This window comes from Melospiza melodia, chromosome 1 (genome assembly GCF_035770615.1).
Source record: "Melospiza melodia melodia isolate bMelMel2 chromosome 1, bMelMel2.pri, whole genome shotgun sequence".
NCBI classification, from domain to species: Eukaryota; Metazoa; Chordata; class Aves; order Passeriformes; family Passerellidae; genus Melospiza; species Melospiza melodia.
In genome coordinates, this window is record NC_086194.1 from 174,024,035 (window position 1) to 174,044,719 (window position 20,685).

The window sequence follows — 20,685 nt, forward strand, 5'->3', positions numbered from 1 at the left end:
GTCTGTCCGTCTGTCCTTGGTGTGGAGCGGGTGTGATGTGGGGCTGGGTCTGTTCTGGGGCTGTCTGGCTGTGGGGCCGGGTCTGTCTGGGATGTGGGGCCGGGTCTGTCTGGGATGTGGGTCAGGCCGTGCCCAGGCTGTGCCCAGATCAGGCCGTGCCAGTGCCATGGGTCAGTCTGTGGCTCCAGCCGTGCCCAGCCCAGGCCGTGGTGGTGCCATGGGTCAGTCTGTGGCTCCAGCCGTGCCCAGGCTGTGCCCAGATCAGGCCGTGCCAGTGCCATGGGTCAGTCTGTGGGTCAGGCCATGCCCAGGCTGTGGTGGTGCCATGGGTCAGTCTGTGGGTCAGGCCATGCCCAGGCCGTGGTGGTGCCATGGGTCAGTCTGTGGGTCAGGCCGTGCCCAGCCCAGGCTGTGGTGGTGCCATGGGTCAGTCTGTGGCTCCAGCCGTGCCCAGGCTGTGCCCATGCCAGGCCGTTCCAGTGCCGTGTCCCCACCACAGCCCCCGCTGGCTTTGGGGTCTCGTTCAGCGCCAGCTGCCCTTGACCCATCCCGGGAGTGACCCCTGACCCCTCACTGTCCCTGTCACTCATTGTCCCCATCCCGGGAGTGACCCCTGACCCCTCACTGTCCCTGTCACTGTCATTGTCCCCATCCTGGGAGTGACCCCTGACCCCTCACTGTCCCTGTCACTGTCATTGTCCCCATCCCGGGAGTGACCCCTGACCCCTCACTGTCCCTGTCACTCATTGTCCCCATCCCGGGAGTGACCCCTGACCCTGTTCCTGTCCCCATCCTCAGGGGTGTCCCCATGCTGGGGTGTCCTTGTCCCCACACCGGTGGCAGTGCCAGGGCTGACCTCCATGTCCCTGTCCCCACGCTGGTGGCCATGCCAGGAGTGTCCCTGTCCCCACACCAGGTGTGTCTCCATTTCGCTGTCTCCATTCGGGTGGCAGTGCCAGGGCTGTCCCCGTGTCCCTGTCCCCACACCGGGGCTGTCCCTGTCCCCGTGTCCCTGTCCCCGTGTCCCTGTCCCCGTGGCCCTGTCCCTGTGTCCCTGTCCCCACGCGAGTGGCAGTGCCAGGGCTGTCCCCGTGTCCCTGTCCCCGTGTCCCTGTCCCCACACCGGGGCTGTCCCTGTCCCCGTGTCCCTGTCCCTGTGTCCCTGTCCCCGGCGGGTGGCAGTGCCAGGGCTGTCCCCGTGTCCCTGTCCCTGTCTCCACACCAGGGCTGTCCCTGTCCCCATGTCCCTGTCCCCGTGTCCCTGTCCCCACGCGGGTGGCAGTGCCAGGGCTGTCCCCGTGCCCCTGTCCCCGTGCCCCTGTCCCCGTGCCCCTGTCCCCCGCGGGTGGCAGTGCCAGCCTGTGACACTCAGTGGCTTTATTGGGGTCCCGGGGCCCCCCGGCCCCTCCACGCCCCGAGGCCGTCCCAGTGTCCATCCTGGCTCTGTCCATATGTCCATCCTGGCTCTGTCCGCGTGTCCATCCTGGCTCTGTCCGTGTGTCCATTGCGGCTCTGTCCGTGTGTCCATCCTGTCCGTGTGTCCATCTGTCCCTGTGTCCTCTCTCTCCATCCCCGCCGGACGTGGCCCCTCCCGGAGCCCTCGGGTGTCTCTGGCCCGGTGCCAGCTCTGTCCCCGTCTGTCCGTCTGTCCCTCGGTGTCCCCAGGGGGGTCAGTGGCAGTTCTGGCACCGGGGGTGGCACCTCTGCCCGTTGACGTTGCAGCGACAGCCGCCACTGGTGTCACCGGGGCCCTGCGGGGACAGGGCAGGGACAGCTGGGGTCACTCTGTGTCCCTTGGGGTCACCCTGGGGTCACCTTGGGGTCACCCTGGGGTCACTCTGTGTCCCTTGGGGTCACCCTGGGGTCACCCTGTGTCCCCTGGGGTCAGCTGGGGTCACCTTGGGGTCACCCTGGGGTCACCCTGTGTCCCCCCCTCACCCTGAGGTCACCCTGGGGTCACTCTGTGTCCCCTGGGGTCACCCTGGGGTCACCCTGTGTCCCCTGGGGTCAGCCTGGGGTCAGCCTGGGGTCAGCTGGGGTCACTCTGTGTCCCCTGGGGTCACCTTGGGGTCACCCTGGGGTCACTCTGTGTCCCCTGGCGTCACCTTGGGGTCACCCTGTGCCCCCCCCTCACCCTGGTGTCCCCCATCACCCCAAGACCCCCAGCACAGCCCTTGGTGACCCCTCCTCATCTCAGGCCCCCCTCGAGATCCCCCCGGATCCCCGCTCACCCCAAACCCCCCAGGACCCCCCCGGGACCCCCCCGGACCCCCCCTCACCCCCGGCCCCCATCGGGGCCCCTTGGTGACCCAGCAGATCTCGGTCTGGCACACGGTGCAGCGGATCCAGTCGCAGCCGTCCTTCTTCTGCACCACGATGCGGCACGTGGGGCAGTGCATGGCCTCGCCGCGCTGCACCAGCGTCTGGGGAGGGGTCCCGGGGGGGTCAGGGCAGCGGGGAGCCCCCCAAAGCCCCCAGACCCACCTGCAGCGTGTCCCGGACCCCCCAAAGCCCCCAGACCCACCTGCAGCATGTCCCGGACCCCCAGTGCCCCCAGACCCACCTGCAGCATGTCCCGGACCCCCCAAAGCCCCCAGACCCACCTGCAGCGTGTCCCGGGCTCCCCAAAGCCCCCAGACCCACCTGCAGCATGTCCCGGACCCCCCAGTGCCCCCAGACCCACCTGCAGCGTGTCCCGGACCCCCCAAAGCCCCCCGTGCCCCCAGACCCACCTGCAGCATGTCCCGGACCCCCCAAAGCCCCCAGACCCACCTGCAGCATGTCCCGGACACCCCAGTGCCCCCAGACCCACCTGCAGCATGTCCCGGACCCCCCAGTGCCCCCCAAAGCCCCCAGACCCACCTGCAGCGTGTCCCGGACCCCCCCAGTGCCCCCCAAAGCCCCCAGACCCACCTGCAGCGTGTCCCGGACCCCCCAAAGCCCCCCAAAGCCCCCAGACCCACCTGCAGCATGTCCCGCGTCTGGCGAGCGGCCGCGTCGTGCAGCGCCCGCAGCTGCAGCTCGTCCTGGTACTGCCGGCAGTTCTGCCCCTCGTGGATGGCCTGGGGGGGCCGGGGGTGAGCTTGGGACCCCCAGAGCCCCCCGGGACCCCCGCAGGGACCCCCCCGGTCTGACCTTGCACAGGAGGCAGTTGAGGGCCCCGCACACCGGGCACGGGAACTCGTTCACCGCGTCCTCGTAGAAGCACCAGCCCGGGCAGTCGCGGCCCCGGCAGTGGAAACTGTTCCGGCTGCGGCGCTCGGCGAGGGCCAGCCCGCGGGCCAGGAACCGCGCGTGCTCCTCGGGGGACAGCAGCTGGGGACATCGGGGACATAGGGGACATTGGGGACATCGGGGGGATGGCATTGGGACCCCTGAGCCAGAGCCAGCCCGCGGGCCAGGAACCGCGCGTGCTCCTCGGGGGACAGCAGCTGGGGACACGGGGACATCGGGGACATTGGGGGGATGGCATTGGGATCATTGGAACCAGCGCCAGCCCGCGGGCCAGGAACCGCACGTGCTCCTCGGGAGACAGCAGCTGTGACATCGGGGACATTGGGGACATTGGCATTGGGACCCCTGAGCCACTGTCACCCACTCATGGGATCCCCTGAGTCACCATCATCCACCCTGAGCCAGCGCCAGCCCACGGGCCAGGAACTGCGCGTGCTCCTCGGGGGACAGCAGCTGGGGACAGCGGGGACATCGGGGACATTGGGGACATTGGGGGGATGGCATTGGGACCCCTGAGCCAGGGCCAGCCCGTGGGCCAGGAACCGCGCGTGCTCCTCGGGGGACAGCAGCTGGGGACATTGGGGACATTGGGGGGATGGCATTGGGACCCCTGAGTCACTGTCACCCACCCATGGGATCCCCTGAGTCACCATCATCCACCCTGAGCCAGCGCCAGCCCGCGGGCCAGGAACCGCGCGTGCTCCTCGGGGGACAGCAGCTGTGACATTGGGGACATCGGGGACATCGGCACTGGGACCCCTGAGTCACTGTCACCCATCCCAGGCCAGAGCCAGCCCGCGGGCCAGGAACCGCGCGTGCTCCTCGGGGGACAGCAGCTGTGACATCGGGGACATTGGGGACATTGGCATTGGGACCCCTGAGCCACTGTCACCCACCCATGGGATCCCCTGAGTCACCATCATCCACCCTGAGCCAGCGCCAGCCCGCGGGCCAGGAACCGCGCGTGCTCCTCGGGGGACAGCAGCTGGGGACAGCGGGGACATTGGGGACATTGGGGACATTGGGGGGATGGCATTGGGACCCCTGAGTCACTGTCACCCACCCACGGGGACCACCCTGAGTCACCAACTCCCACACCAGCGGTGGCAGGTCCACGTTGGGACCCCCTGAGTCACTGTCAGCCGCCCTTGGGGACCCTCCTGTCACCAGCTCCCACACCAGGGGTGGCATTGGGACCCCTGAGTCACTGTCACCCACCGTCACCCACCCATGGGGACCCCAACCCTACCCAAGGGGACAGCCTGGTCCCCTGGGAGCCCCCTGCGCGGGGGTGGCTGTGACCCCCCCGGTGTCCCCTGTGCCCCCCGGTGTCCCCCCGGTGTCCCCTGTCCCCCCCGGTGCTCACGGCGCGGATCTCGCGCTCCTGCAGGTGGCTGTGACCCTGTCCCTGTCCCCTGTCCCCCCGGTGTCCCCTGTCCCCCCGGTGCTCACGGCGCGGATCTCGCGCTCCTGCAGGTGGCTGCCACAGGCGTAGGTGACATCTCGGAAGGGACAGGCCACCACCGGCTCCTCGCTGAAGTTGATCACCTGCCGCAGGCACTCCCTGGGGACAGTGGGGACATTGGCGGGGGTCAGGGACACCGGGGGGACACTGGGCCAGCTGAGGGACACTGGGGGAAGCTAAGGGACACTGGGTTGTCAGGGGTGGTCACTGAGATGGTCACCGGGATGGTCACTGGGGTGGTCACTGGTGTGGTCACTGGGGTGGTCACCGGGATGGTCACTGGGGTGGTCACTGGGGTGGTGTGAAGATAGTTACTGGGGTGGTCACTAGAGTGGTCACTGGGGTGGTCACTGAGATGGTCACTGGGGTGGTTACTGGGATGGTCACTGGGGTGGTGTGGGGGTGGTCACTGGGGTGGTCACCGGGATGGTCACTGGGTGGTCACTAGAGTGGTCACTGGGATGGTCACTGGGGTGGTCACTGGGCGGTCACTGGGGTGGTGTGGGGATGATCACTGGGGTGGTCACTGGGTGGTCACTGGAGTGGTCACTGGGGTGGTGTGGGGATGGTCACTGGGGTGGTCACTGGTGTGGTCACTGGAGTGGTCACTGGGGTGGTCACTGGCGTGGTCACTGGTGTGGTCACTGGGATGGTCAGTGGGGATGGTGTCGGGGTGGTCACTGGGGTGGTCACTGGGATGGTCACTGGGTGGTCACTGGTGTGGTCACTGGGATGGTCAGTGGGGATGGTGTCAGGGTGGTCACTGGGGTGCTGTGGGGGTGTCAGGGATGGTCACTGGGGTGGTTGCTGGGTGGTCACTAGGGTGGTCAGCGGGATGGTCACTGGGATGGTGTGGGGGTGTCAGGGGTGGTCACTGAGATTGTCACTGGGGTGGTCACTGGGATGGTCACTGGGATGGTCACTGGAGTGGTCACTGGTGTGGTCACTGGGGTGGTCACCGGGATGGTCATTGGGGTGGTCACTGGAGTGGTCACTGGTGTGGTCACTGGGGTGGTTACTGGGATGGTCACTGGGGTGGTGTGGGGGTGTCAGGGGTGGTCACTGGGGTGGTCACTGGGGTGGTGTGGGGATGGTCACTGGGGTGGTCACTGGGATGGAGTGGGGGTGTCAGGGGTGGTCACTGGGGTGGTGTGGGGGTGGTCACTGGGGTGGTCACCGGGATGGTCACTGGGTGGTCACTAGAGTGGTCACTGGGATGGTCACTGGGGTGGTCACTGGGCGGTCACTGGGGTGGTGTGGGGATGATCACTGGGGTGGTCACTGGGTGGTCACTGGGGTGGTCACTGGGGTGATCACTGGGGTGGTCACTGGGGTGGTCAGTGGGGATGGTGTCAGGGTGGTCGCTGGGGTGGTGTGGGGGTGTCAGGGATGGTCACTGGGGTGGTTGCTGGGTGGTCACTGGATGGTCACTGGAGTGGTCACTGGGATGGTGTGGGGATGGTCACTGGGTGGTCACTGGAGTGGTCACTGGGTGGTCACTAGAGTGGTCACTGGGGTGGTGTGGGGGGCTCGGGGCGGCTTCTGGGGCCGGTCACTCCAAGGGGGGGTGGTCAGTGGTCACTCTGGGGCCGCTCATGGCAATGGGTGGGGGGGGTCCCAGGGCCGGGTCACTCCAAAGGTGGGTGGGGGGTCCTGGCGTGGGGTCAGTGATGCTGGGGGGGTCACTGGGGTGGTCCTGGGGGTGTCCTGCTGCATCCCAGGTCTATCCCAGGTGTATCCCCATGTCTCCCAGGTATATCCCAGGTGTGCCCAGGTGTATCCCAGGTGTATTCCCATGTATCCTAGGTGTACCCAGGTCTATCCCAGGCGTGCCCAGGTGTATCCCAGTCCATGCCAGGTGTATCCCAGGTGTATCCCACGTGTACCCAGGTGTATCCGGGTTGTATCCCAGGCGTATCCCAAGTGTGCCCAAGTCCATACCAATCCATCCCAGGTGTGTCCTGGTGTATCCCAGGTGTGCCCAGCTGTATCTCATGTCTATCCCAGTCTATCCCAGCTGTATCCCAGGTATATCCCAGGTGTGCCCAGGTGTGGCCAGGTGTATCCAGGTGTATTCCAGGTGTGGCCAGGTGTATCCAGGGGTACCCAAGTCTATCCCAGCTGTATCCCATTCTATCCCAGGTGTGCCCAGGTGTATCCCAGGTGTACCCAGGTCTATCCCAGCTGTATCCCATTCTATCCCAGGTGGATCCTGGTGTATCCCAGGTGTATCCCAGGTGTATCCCCGCGTCTTCCAGGTGTGCCCAGGTGCACCCAGGTGTATCCCATGTCTATCCCAGGTGTATCCCAGGTGCGCGGTACAGGCACAAGCTGTGCAGGCAGTCGCGCAGCAGCACGGCCCGGCCCACCAGGTCTATCCCAGGTGTATCCCCGTGTGCCCAGGTGTGCCCCAGGTGTGCCCAGGTGTGCCAGGTGCGCAGTATGGGCACAAGCTGTGCAGGCAGTCCCACAGCAGCACGGCCCGGCCCGCTGGGTCTATCCCAGTCTATCCCAGGTGTATCCCCGTGTCTCCCAGGTGTGCCCCAGGTGTATCCCAGGTGTGCCCCGGCCCCGGTACCGGCAGAAGCTGTGCAGGCAGTCGCGCAGCAGCACGGCCCGGCCCGCCGGGTCTATCCCAGTCTATCCCAAGTGTATCCCCGTGTCTCCCAGTTATATCCCCATGTGCCCAGGTGTGCCCCAAGTGTATCCCAGGTGTGTCCCGGCCCCGGTACCGGCAGAAGCTGTGCAGGCAGTCGCGCAGCAGCACGGCCCGGCCCGCCGGCACCTCCTGCAGGCAGATCCCGCACTCGAGCGGCTCCGGGTTCAGCACCAGCCCCGCCTCCTCCGCCTGCAGCAGCTGCGCCAGGTTCCGCTGCCGCTCCGCCTCCAGCGCCTGGGGACAAAAACCGGGAAAACGGGAAAAATGAGGAAAATGGAAAAAATGGGGAAAATGGGGGGAAAAATGGGGAAAAAATCCGCGAAAAATGGGAAAAAAATACGGGGAAAATGGGAAAATGGGAGCAGCAGCTGCGCCAGGTTCCGCTGCCACTCCGCCTCCAGAGCCTGGGGACAAAAACCGGGAAAATGGAAAAAATGAGAAAAATGGAAAAAATGGGGAAAATGGGGGGAAAAATGGGGAAAAAATCCGCGAAAAATGGGAAAAAAACACGGGGAAAATGGGAAAATGGGAGCAGCAGCTGCGCCAGGTTCCGCTGCCACTCCGCCTCCAGAGCCTGGGGACAAAAACCGGGAAAATGGAAAAAATGAGAAAAATGGAAAAAAACGGGGAAAATCGGGGGAAAAAAATGGGAAAAAACCCGGGAAAAATGGGAAAATGGGAGCAGCAGCTGCGCCAGGTTCCGCTGCCGCTCCGCCTCCAGCGCCTGGGGACAAAAACCGGGAAAACGGGAAAAATGAGGAAAATCGAAAAAATGGGAAAAATGGGGGGAAAAAATGGGGAAAAAATCCGCGAAAAATGGGGAAAAAACACGGGGAAAATGGGAAAATGGGAGCAGCAGCTGCGCCAGGTTCCGCTGCCGCTCCGCCTCCAGCACCTGGGAACAGGGACAAAAATGGAGAAAATGGGAAAAATTGAAAGAAAGTGGGAAAACCAGGAAAAAATCGGGAAAAACGGAGAAAAAAAAAAAAAACGGGAAAAATGGGGAAAAAACTCAGGAAAAACAGGAAAATGGGAGCAGCAGCCACTGACCCCATAGCCCCCATACCTGCTGGCACTGCCGCGTCCCGTCGCGCTGATCCCATAGATCCCATTGATTGATCCCACAGATCCCATTGATTGATCCCATTGATCCCGTACCTGCTGGCACTGCCGGGTCCCGTCGCGCTGATCCCATATCCCATTGATTGATCCCATATCCCATTGATTGATCCCATAGATCCCATTGATTGATCCCATTGATCCCACAGTACCTGCTGGCACTGCCGCATCCCGTCACGCTGATCCCATATCCCATTGATTGATCCCATAGATCCCATTGATTGATCCCATTGATCCCACAGTACCTGCTGGCACTGCCGGGTCCTGTCGTGCTGATCCCATAGATCCCATTGATTGATCCCATAGATCCCATTGATTGATCCCATTGATCCCATACCTGCTGGCACTGCCGGGTCCCGTCGCGCTGATCCCATTGATCCCATTGATTGATCCCATTGATCCCATTGATTGATCCCATAGATCCCATTGATTGATCCCATTGATCCCACAGTACCTGCTGGCACTGCCGCGTCCCGTCGCGCTGATCCCATATCCCATTGATTGATCCCATAGATCCCATTGATTGATCCCATTGATCCCACAGTACCTGCTGGCACTGCCGGGTCCCGTCGCGCTGATCCCATATCCCATTGATTGATCCCGTAGATCCCATTGATTGATCCCATTGATCCCACAGTACCTGCTGGCACTGCCGGGTCCTGTCGTGCTGATCCCATAGATCCCATTGATTGATCCCATAGATCCCATTGATTGATCCCATTGATCCCATACCTGCTGGCACTGCCGGGTCCCGTCGCGCTGATCCCATTGATCCCATTGATTGATCCCATTGATCCCATTGATTGATCCCATAGATCCCATTGATTGATCCCATTGATCCCACAGTACCTGCTGGCACTGCCGCGTCCCGTCGCGCTGATCCCATATCCCATTGATTGATCCCATAGATCCCATTGATTGATCCCATTGATCCCACAGTACCTGCTGGCACTGCCGGGTCCCGTCGCGCTGATCCCATATCCCATTGATTGATCCCGTAGATCCCATTGATTGATCCCATTGATCCCACAGTACCTGCTGGCACTGCCGGGTCCTGTCGTGCTGATCCCATAGATCCCATTGATTGATCCCATAGATCCCATTGATTGATCCCATTGATCCCATACCTGCTGGCACTGCCGGGTCCCGTCGCGCTGATCCCATTGATCCCATTGATTGATCCCATTGATCCCATTGATTGATCCCACAGATCCCATTGATTGATCCCATTGATCCCACAGTACCTGCTGGCACTGCCGCGTCCCGTCGCGCTCCCTCTGCAGCCGCCGCAGCTCGGCGGGGTCGGGGCGGTGCCCCCCGGGCACTTGGTACCCCTCGGGCCGGGGGGCGCTGCACATCTCACAGCCCGGGCGGGTGGGCTTGTTCAGGAATGTGCACTGGGGGCACGGCCAGCCCTGCAACGGGATTGGGAATTATTGGGATTTTTTGGATTGGGAGCAGGGCACATTTCACAGCCCGGGCGGGTGGGCTTGTTCAGGAATGTGCACTGGGGGCACGGCCAGCCCTGCAACAGGATTGGGAATGATTGGGATTATTGGGATTGGGAACGGGGCACATCTCACAGCCCGGGCGGGTGGGCTTGTTCAGGAATGTGCACTGGGGGCACGGCCAGCCCTACAATGGGATTGGGAATTATTGGGATTATTGGGATTGGGAGCAGGGCACATTTCACAGCCCGGGCGGGTGGGCTTGTTCAGGAATGTGCACTGCGGGCACGGCCAGCCCTGCAACGGGATTATTGGGATTGGGAATTATTGAGATTGGGATTGGGAATGATTGGGATTGGCATTGGGATTGGGATTGGGAACAGGGCACATCTCACAGCCAGGGCGGGTGGGCTTGTTCAGGAACGTGCACTGCAGGTATGGCCAGCCCTGGAATGGGATTGGGATTATTGGGAGTGGGATTATTGGGAATTATTGGGATTGGGAACAGGAACAGGATATATCTCACAGCCCGGGCAGGTGTGGTTGTGCAGAGCTCGGGGGCTGTGTCCACCCTGAAACACTGGGACTGGGATCAGGGACTGGGATCAGGGATTGGGATCAGGACAGGACCCTGTACCTGCTCAGGTGAGGGTAGGCGGGGCTCAGGGGCAGTGGGATTGGGATCAGGGATGGGGATGAGGGATGGGGATCAGGATGAGGATCAGGGATTGGGATCAGGGATGGGTATCAGGACAGAACCCTGTACCTGTTCAGGTGAGGGTGGGCGGGGCTCAGGGCCCGTGGGATGGGGATCAGGGATGGGGATCAGGGATGACAATCAGGATTAGGGATGGGGATCAGGTACCCCCGTACCTGCTCAGGTGAGGGTGGGCGGGGCTCAGGGCCCGTGGGCGGGGTCCCGGCGCTGTCCCAGAGCTGCAGCGAGTCCAGGTGATCCCTGATGTCCCCGATGTCCATCCGCTCCGGGGGCTCCTCGGGGACACGGCCTGGGGACAGACGGACACGGCACGGGCTGGCACCGACCCGAATGGGACCAGGAACGGGACAGGGACCAGGAGGGACAGGGAGAGAGAACGGGACTGGGAATGGGAATGGGACAGGGAATGGGAATGGGAACAGGACTGGGAATGGGAACGGGACTGGGAATGGGAACAGGACTGGGAATGGGAACGGGACTGGGAACAGGAATGAGAACGGGAGAGACAGGGAGAGGGAATGGGACTGGGAATGGGACGGGGAATAGGGAGAACTGGAGAGAGATGGGGCAGGGAATGGGAGGAAGGAGATGGAGGAGAAGAGAAGGAGAAGGAAGGAGAAGAACAGGAGCTGGCAGAGGAGGAGGATGATGAAGAAGGAACAGGATGATGAAAAACAAGCAGGAACAGTGTGAGGATGAGGAGGAAGAGCAGGATGAGGAAGCAAGAGGAGCAAGAGTAGGATGAGGGTGAGAAGGAAGGAACAGGCTGGTGATGATGAAGAAGGCTCTGTCAGCCGTACCTGAGCCAGGTGAGGAAAGTGCAGGAGCAGCAGGATGAGAAACAAGCAGGAGCAGGAGTAGCAGGAATGAGGATGACGAAGAAGAAGCAAGAGCAAGAGCAGCATGAGGAGAAATAAGCAAGAGCAGGAAGATAAAGGAGCAGGATGAGGAAGGACCAGGAGCAGCAGGATGAGGATGATGAGGAAGGAGCAGACTGAGGATGATGAGGAAGGAGCAGGAGCAGAAGCAGCAGAAATGAGGATGATGAAGAAAGAGCAGCAGCAAGAGCAGGATGATGAAGAAGCAGGATAAGGAAGGAGCAAGATAAAGAAGGAGCAAGAGCAGCAGACTGAGGATGGTGAGGAAGGAGCAGACTGACAACGGTGAGGATGATGAGGAAGGAACAGGAGCAGCAGCAGCAGCCTGATGATGATGAGGAAGGGCCAGGCTGAGGATGATGATGAGAAAGGAGAAGGCTGACGATGCTGAAGAAGGAGCAGGATGAGGATGCTGAGGAAGCAGCGGGAGCAGCAGCAAGCTGAAGATGGTGAAGAAGGAGCAGGAGGATGAGGATGAAAGAGCAGGATGAGGATGAGGATGAGGATGAGGATGAGGATGAGGATGAAAATGAGGATGAAGGAGAAGGAGCAGCAGCAGGCTGAGAATGGTGAGGAAGGAGCAGGCTGAGGATGATGATGAGCATGAAGACTGATGATGCTGAGGATGGATCAGGAGTAGCAGCAAGCTGAAGACGGTGAAGAAGGAGCAGGATGAGGATGAGGATGAGGATGAAGGAGCAAGAGCAGCAGTAGGCTGAGGATGGTGAGGAAGGGGCAGGATGATGAGGAAGGAGGAGGAACAGGAGGAGGCTGAGAATGATGCTGAGGAAGAAGCAGGCCGAGGCTGCTGCTGATGAAGGCTCCATCCCCGTACCTGCCCCAGGTGCTCCATCCCCGTGTCCATCCCTGTACCTGCCCCAGGTGCTCCATCCCCGTATCTGCCCCAGGTGCTCCGTCCCCGTGTCTGTCCCCATCCCCATCCCTGTACCTGCCCCAGGTGCTCCATCCCCATACCTGCCCCAGGTGCTCCGTCCCCGTGTCCATCCCTGTCCCCATCCCCGTACCTGCCCCAGGTGCTCCGTCCCCGTGTCTGTCCCCATCCCCATCCCCGTACCTGCCCCAGGCGCTCCATCCCCGTACCTGCCCCAGGTGCTCCGTCCCTGTACCTGCCCCAGGTGCTCCGTCCCCATGTCCGTCCCCACCCCCATCCCCGTACCTGCCCCTGGTGCTCCATCCCCGTACCTGCCCCAGGTGCTCCGTCCCCATGTCCATCCCCATCCCCGTACCTGCCCCGGGTGCTCCATCCCCGTACCTGCCCCAGGTGCTCCATCCCCATCCCCGTACCTGCCCCAGGCGCTCTGTCCCCGTGTCCATCCCCGTCCCCATCCCCGTACCTGCCCCAGGTGCTCCATCCCCGTGTCCATCCCCGTACCTGCCCCAGGTGCTCCATCCCCGTACCTGCCCCAGGTGCTCCGTCCCTGTACCTGCCCCAGGCGCTCCGTCCCCGTGTCCGTCCCCACCCCCATCCCCGTACCTGCCCCAGATGCTCCATCCCCGTACCTGCCCCAGGTGCTCCGTCCCCATGTCCATCCCCATCCCCGTACCTGCCCCAGGTGCTCCATCCCCGTACCTGCCCCTGGTGCTCCATCCCCGTACCTGCCCCAGGTGCTCCGTCCCCGTGTCCATCCCCGTCCCCATCCCCGTACCTGCCCCAGGTGCTCCATCCCCGTACCTGCCCCAGGCGCTCCGTCCCCGTGTCCATCCCCGTCCCCGTGCAGCCCCGCGGCGCGCAGCAGCTCCTGTGCCTGCAGCTCCCGCTGCCGCTCGGGGCCCGCCGGGGCCGGGGCCGGGGCCGCTCCCGCCGCTGCTCCGGCTCCCGGTGCCGGTTCCAGGGCCGCCCGTGCCGAGAGGAGGAAGAGGAAGGCGGGGTCGCCGTCGCGGCGGATGCCGTAGGAGGCCAGGCTGCGCCCGTCCCGGCACAGGCTCTGCCCGATGATCCAGCGCTGCGCTGAAGGGGGAAAGCCGTACTCGCGGAACACCTGGGGGAAAAGGGGGGATCCTGTGGGATCTGGGGGATCCTGGGGATTGAGAGGATCCTATAGGACTGGGGGGATTGGGGGGATCAGGGGAACCCGTACTCATGGAATACCTGTGGGGAAAAAGGGGGGTCATATGGGATCGGGGGGATCAGGGGGATTGGGGGAATCCTATGGGATATGGGGGACCTTATACTCCCAGAACACCTGGGGGATCAGGGGGGATCACATGGGATTGTGGGGATCCTGTGGGATCAGGGGTAAGCTGTACTGGTGGAACACCTGTGGGGACAGGGGATCAGGGGGATCCAGGGAGACCAGGGGAATCACATGGGATTGGGGGAATCGAGGGGAAAGCTGTACTCGCAGAACACCTGCAGGGACAGGGGGGATCCTATGGGATCAGGGGGGTCCTATGGGATCAGGGGGAACCCGTACACCCAGAACACCTAGGGGGACGTGACCCTATGGGACTGGGGGCACAGGGGGAACCTGTACACCCGGAACACCTGGGGATCAGGGGGGAACCTATGGGATCAGGGAGGATCAAGGGGGAACCCGTAGTTATGGAACATCCGGGGGATCAGGGATCACAAGGGATTGGCAGGGATCTCATGTGAGATCCTGAGGGAACCTGGAGAAATCCTGGGAGATCCCAGGGAGATCCTGGGGAAGCCCTGGGCAGATACTGGGGGAGATCCTGGGAAGAGCTTGGGGAAAATCCCAGGGGACGTCCTGAGGAGATCCCAGGTGAGCCCCCAGGCAAAAACCCCAGGGGAGATCCCAGGGGAACTCCAGGTGAGCCTCAGGTGGGCCCTGGGTAAGATCCACGGGAGATCTCAGATGGGATCCCAGGTAAAACCCCAGGTGAGACCCCAGGTGAGCCCTGGGTTATATCTGGGGGAGATCCCAGATGGGATCCCAGGTAAAACCCCAGGTGAGATTCCAGGTAAAATCCCAGGTGACTCCCAGGGATCCTGGTCCCACAGAGCAGGGGCTGGCCCGACACCCAGGTGACCCCATTCCTGCCAGGTGACCCCAGGTGTCTCCAGGTGACCCCAGGTGACCCCAGGTGTCCCCAGGTGTGCCCAGGTGTCCGTACCTGCTCCTTGAGGGTGCTGATGGTGACGTGGGGCTGCACCCGCAGGGTGATGCTGGCCGAGGACGTGGCGTCCTCCACCCCCACCGCCATGCTGGGAAACAGGGGGAAAGATAATGGGACATGTGGGATATAGGGGATATATGGGATAGATGGGGTATATCGGATAGACGGGATATATGGGATAGGGATTGGGGCTTGGGATTGGGATATGGGGTGTGGGATATGGGATTGGGGTCTGGGGTGTGGGCACGGCATGCTGGGAACCAGGGGGAGAGACAGTGGGATATATGGGACAGATGGAATATGTGGGATATTTGGGGTATATGTGATATATGGAGTGTACGGGATACATGGGATATATGGGATAGATGGGGTATATGAGATAGATGGGAGGTATGGCATATACGGGATATAGGGGATAGAGGATATTTGGGATATATGGGATTGGGGTTTGGGATGTAGGATAATGGGCCGTGGGGTACGACATGCTGGGAACCAGGGGGAGAGACAGTGGGAAAATTGGGGATAGATGGGATATGTGGGATATTTGGGGTATATGGGATATATGGAGTGTATGGGATATATGGGATAGATAGAATAGATGGGGTATATGGGATATATGGAAGGTATGGCATATATGGGATATAGGGGATAGAGGATATTTGGGATATATGGGATTGGGGTTTGGGATGTAGGATATGGGGCATGGGGTACAACATGCTGGGAACCAGGGGGAGAGACAGTGGGATATATGGGACAGATGGGATATGTGGGATATTTGGGGTATATGTGATATATGGAGTGTACGGGATACATGGGATATATGGGATAGATGGGAGGTATGGCATATATGGGATATAGGGGATAGAGAATATTTGGGATATATGGGATTGGGGTTTGGGATGTAGGATATGGGGCGTGGGGTACGGCACGCTGGGAACCAGGGGGAGAGACAGTGGGATATATGGGACAGATGGGATATGTGGGATATTTAGGGTATATGGGATATATGGAGTGTACAGGATATATGGGATATATGGGATAGATGGAATAGATGGGGTATATGGGATGGATGGGAGGTACAGCATATATGGGATATATGGGGATAGGGGATATTTGGGATATATGGGATTGGGGTTTGGGATGTAGGATATGGGGCGTGGGGTACGGCATGCTGGGAACCAGGGGGAGAGACAGTGGAATATATAGGATAGATGGGATAGATGGGATTTGGGGTGTGGGGTGTGGGTACAGCATGCTGGGAATGGGAGAGAGATAATGGGATACTTGGGATAGATGGGACATATGGAGTATATAGGATAGATGGGATATTTGGGATTGATGGGATATATAGGAAGTATGGCATATATGGGGATAGGGGATATACGGGATATATGGGATTGGGGTTTGGGGTTTGTGGTGTGGGTATGGCATGCTAGGAACCAGGGGGAGAGACGGTGGGATATATGGGATAGACGGGATATATGAGATTGGGGTTTAGGGTGTGGGGTTTGGGGTGTGGGGTACAGCATGCTGGGAATGGGGAGAAACATAATGGGATATATGGGACACATGGGATTTGGGGTGTGGGGACTGGGGTTTGGGGTGTGGGGTTTGGGGTGTGGGGTACAGCATGCTGGGAACCAGGGGGAGAGACATAATGGGATTGGGATTGGGGTTTGGGATGTAGGATATGGGGTGTGGTGTTTGGGGTGTGGGGTACAGCATGCTGGGAATGGGGAGAGACATAATGGGATTGGGATTGGGATTGGGATGTAGGATATGGGGTGTGGGGTTTGGGGTGTGGGGTACAGCATGCTGGGAACCAGGGGGAGAGACATAATGGGATTGGGATTGGGATTGGGATGTAGGATATGGGGTGTGGGGTTGGGGTGTGGGGTACAGCATGCTGGGAAGGGGGAGAGATTATGGGATGTGGGGTTTGGGATTGAGGATTGGGGTTGGGGTTTGGCATGCTGGGAATGGGCAGAGATAATGGGATTGGGGTTTGGGGATTGGGATTGGGGGTTGGGGTTTGGCATGCCGGGAACAAGGGAGGTAACGGGATGATGTTGATGAGGAAGGCAGGAGCAGAGGGTGAGGATGATGACGAGGATGAGAAAGGCAGTGGGTGGGGATGAGGATGATGATGCTGCTGAGGAAAGCAGAAGATGGGAATGACGAGGAAGGCAGGGGCAGAGAATGGGGACGAGGATGACGATGATGACGAGGATGAGGGTGATGCTGATGAGGAAGGCAGAGCATGGGGATGAGGATGACAATGATGAAGATGATGAGAATGAGAAAGGCATAGGCAGAGGATGGGGGTGAGGATGACAATGATGAAGATGATGATGAGGATGAGAAAGGCAGAGAACGGGGATGAGGGTGACGAGGATGAGGAAGGCAGGGGCAGAGGACAGGGATGAGAATGACAATGATGAGGATGATGATGATGAGGAAGGCAGAGGATGAGGAAGGTGAGGAAGGCAGAGCATGGGGATGAGGGTGATGAGGAAGGCAGAGGCAGAGGACGGGGATGAGGATGACAATGACAAGGATGACGATGACGAGGAAGGCAGAGGACGGGGATGAGGGTGACAGTGAGGATGACGATGACAATGACGAAGGCAGGCTGCCCACCTGACGTGGCCCCCGGGGTCCCTGTGGCGCAGGCTCACGCTCAGCTCCGCGTGCCGCCGGGCCAGCGCCACCGCGCTCTGCGCCGCCACCGCCTCGTCCCCAAAGGTGATGGCCTCGGCCAGCCGCAGGGCCAGCTCCTCTGGGGACACACAGGGACACACAGTGACACACAGGGACACACAGGGACACACAGGGACATGGGGATGGCACCCAGAGTGGGCATGGGGACACACAGTGACACACAGGGACACATGGGGACACACAGGGACACACAGGGACACACAGGGACATGGGGATGGCACCCAGAGCGCTGCCACTGCCTCGTCACCAAAGGTGATGGCCTCGGCCAGCCGCAGGGCCAGCTCCTCTGGGGACACACGGGGACACACAGTGACACGGGGATGGCACCCAGAGTGGGCATGGGGACACACAGTGACACACAGGGACACGGGGATGGCACCCAGAGCGCTGCCACTGCCTCGTCACCAAAGGTGATGGCCTCGGCCAGCCGCAGGGCCAGCTCCTCTGGGGACACACGGGGACACACAGTGACACGGGGATGGCACCCAGAGTGGGCATGGGGACACACAGGGACACACAGGGACACACAGGGACACGGGGATGGCACCCAGAGCAAGTATGGGGACACAGAGGGGACACTGGGGGTGACACCCACAACCCCTCAGAGTGGGAATAGGGACACCAGGGGGACACTGCTGGGTGGCACCCCCAGCCCCAGGGACACCATGGGGACACCATGGGGACGCCGTGGGGGCAGGAGGTGACCCTAGGGGAGGTTCTGGGGGGATTTCAGGGAATGTTCCCCTGGGAAGGGCTGTCCCCACCGCCATCCCTGTGCGGGTGGCACTTGGGGACAGGCTCAGGTGGCCCTGGTGTGTCCCACCCCGGGTCCCCGTGTCACCTGTCTGGGCCAGCTCCAGGACCTGCGCCTCCTCTGCGTCCTGCTCGGGCCCCTCGGCGGGTGGCACCAGGGACGTCCCCGTGGGTGGTGGCACCAGGGATGTCCCCGTGGGTGGCGCCAGAGATGTTCCCGCAGGTGGCACCAGAGATGTCCCTGTGTCACCCTCGGCAGCTATGGGAGCACAGGGGGGATAGGGCTGTCACTGCTGTTCCCACTGTTCCTGCTGTCACTACTGTCCCCGATGTCCCCACTGTCCCCCCAGTGTCCCCAGTATCCCCATGTCCCCAAGGTCCCACCTCCCTGTGCCTCCCTGACGGAGATGCACAGCACTGTGTCCCAAATGTCCCCCAGTGTCCCCAATGTCCCCATGTCCCCAATGTCCCCAGTGTCCCCTCAATGTCCCCAGTGTCCCCATATCCCTGTCCCACCTCTCCGTGCCTCCCTGAGGGAGCTGCTCAGCACCGTGTCCTCAGTGTCCCCCCAATGTGCCCTCAATGTCCCCAATGTCCCCTCAACGTCCCCACTGTCCCCTCAGTGTCCCACCTCTGCGTGCCTCCCTGAGGGAGCTGCTCAGCACCATGTCCCCAATGTCCCCTCAATGTCCCCAATGTCCCCTCAATGTCCCCACTGTCCCCTCAGTGTCCCACCTCTGCGTGCCTCCCTGAGGGAGCTGCTCAGCACCGTGTACCCAGTGTCCCCTCAATGTCCCCAATGTCCCCAATGTCCCCTCAATGTCCCCACTGTCCCCTCAGTGTCCCACCTCTGCGTGCCTCCCTGAGGGAGCTGCTCAGCACCGTCCACCACTGCTGGGCCTCGCGCTCCTCGGGGAACCGCAGCGCCACCGCCTCCTGTGCTGCTGTCCCTGATGATGTCCCCAATGTCCCTGATGGTGTCCCTGCTGTCCCTGCTGGTGTCCCCGGTGCTGTCCCTGGCGCTGGCAGCTGCAGCTCGTGGCTGGCGGGGCCGCACACGCGGTAGGACACGTCCCGAAGGTCACACTCTGCCAGGGGCTGGGGACAACAGGGACACGGGGGACAGGGACAGGGACAGAGGGGACACGGGGGACAGGGATGGGGACAGGGACAGGAGGGCACAGGGATGGGACAGGGATGGGGACAGGAGGGGACAACAGGGACACAGGGCATAGGGAGAGAGACAGGGACAGAGATGGGGACAGGAAGGGACAGGGATGGAGGGAACAGGGATGGGACAAGGACAAGGATGGGACAGGGATGGGGGAGAGGAACAGGGACAGTGGGGACAGGGACACAGAGGTCAGGGAGAGGGATGGGGACAGGAGGGGACAGGGATGGGGATGGGTCAAGAATGGGACAGGGATAGCGACAGTGATGGGACAGGGACAGTGACAAGGCATGGACAGGGATGGGGACAGGGATGAGGATAGGACAGGGATGGGACAGGGATGAGGATGGGACAGGGACAGAGACAGGAGGGGACAGAGATGGGACAGGTCTGGGGTCACCATGGGGTCACCACAGGCTCGGGACCCACTGGGACAGCCTGGTCACCCCTGGGGTCCCCTGGTCACTCTCGGTGTCCCCTGGTCACCATTGGGACACTTTGGGTACCCCTGGCCGCTTTGGAAGTGCTCTGCTCACTTTTGGGGTGCCCTGAGCCCCACACTGTCCCTGTCCCTTGTCCCTTATCCCTGCCTGGGGGTGACACGGGACAATCCCGGGAGTTCCCATCCTTCCCAAACCTCCCGGGACCTCCCAGGGACCCCCGCGGGCTCCTCAGGGGAGACAATCCCGGGGGACATTCCCAGGGGGGACAATCCCGGGTCACTCCTATGGGGACAATCCCGGGGGACAATCTCGGTTCTCCCCGGTTCCCTCCGGTCTCTCGGGCCTCACCCCCGTACCCCCCCCCCCATTTCCCCGCCCCCTCCCCTCCCCCCGACCCCCGGGGCGCCCCCCGGGCCCCTCCCCCGCCCCCTCCCCTTCCCCTCACCGCGCCGCCCCCCGCCTCCGCCCGCCGCAGCGCCAGGCGGAAGCGGCGCCGCCCTTCGGCTCCCGGTGTGACGCTGAGCTGCAGGCGGAGCGCGGCGCCGGCGGCGGCGGCGGGCAGCAGGCGGCAGGGCGCGGCCAGCTCGGCCCGGGCCGCCATCAGCACCGTGCCAAAGGCGGCGGCGGCCGGGCCGGGCCCGGGCGCTCCGGGCGCCGCCATGGCGGCCCCGCCACTTCCGGCCTGCCGCCCGCGCGGTCCTGCCGCCAATGGGGTCCCCTCCGGCGGAGCGGGCGGGAAACGCGGCAGAGCACGCGGGGGTTCCGGGGGAGGAGCGTTCCGCCTTGGCCACGCCCCGTGGCCGCGCCCTCCCGGCCCCGCCCCGCTGTGATTGACAGGCGCTCCCCCCGTCTTTGTCCGCGCCAGCCAATGGGAGCGCCGAGCGCCCCCGCGGTGGGCGGGGCCGCGGGCTCTGCGCGGATTGATGTTGGTGTCAGCCAATAAAAGGCCGGCGGGGCGGTGAATGATGGGTGTT

General features: G+C 62.2%; 1 protein-coding gene across 1 annotated transcript; it reads right to left on the minus strand.

Moving 5' to 3' along the window:
* Positions 1-1,362: 1,362 nt before the first annotated feature.
* On the minus strand, positions 1,363-20,056 carry SHARPIN (SHANK associated RH domain interactor). The gene is made up of 13 exons (XM_063175510.1): positions 18,946-20,056; positions 18,186-18,356; positions 17,264-17,402; positions 14,621-14,711; positions 13,215-13,521; positions 10,799-10,932; positions 9,722-9,892; positions 7,432-7,592; positions 4,687-4,798; positions 3,136-3,315; positions 2,964-3,062; positions 2,280-2,423; positions 1,363-1,751 (listed from the first exon to the last, which is right to left on the minus strand). Exons 1-13 carry the CDS (start codon positions 19,328-19,330, stop codon positions 1,671-1,673), a joined length of 2,175 nt encoding a protein of 724 aa, XP_063031580.1. The 5' UTR covers positions 19,331-20,056; the 3' UTR covers positions 1,363-1,670.
* Between the last annotated feature and the right edge of the window lie 629 nt (positions 20,057-20,685).

What these genes read in the sequence shown, in the direction of transcription:
- SHARPIN (XM_063175510.1), bottom strand. Translation starts at nt 19,330, where the DNA reads ATGCCCTGTGTCCCTGTTGTCCCCTCCTGTCCCCATCCCTGTCCCATC. An exon ending in CCTGGAGCTGGCCCAGACAG is followed by an intron (nt 17,403 to 18,185) that starts GTGACACGGGGA and finishes GTGTGTCCCCAG; the next exon opens with AGGAGCTGGCCCTGCGGCTG. An exon ending in AGACGCGGGACATGCTGCAG is followed by an intron (nt 2,424 to 2,963) that starts GTGGGTCTGGGG and finishes ACCCCTCCCCAG; the next exon opens with ACGCTGGTGCAGCGCGGCGA.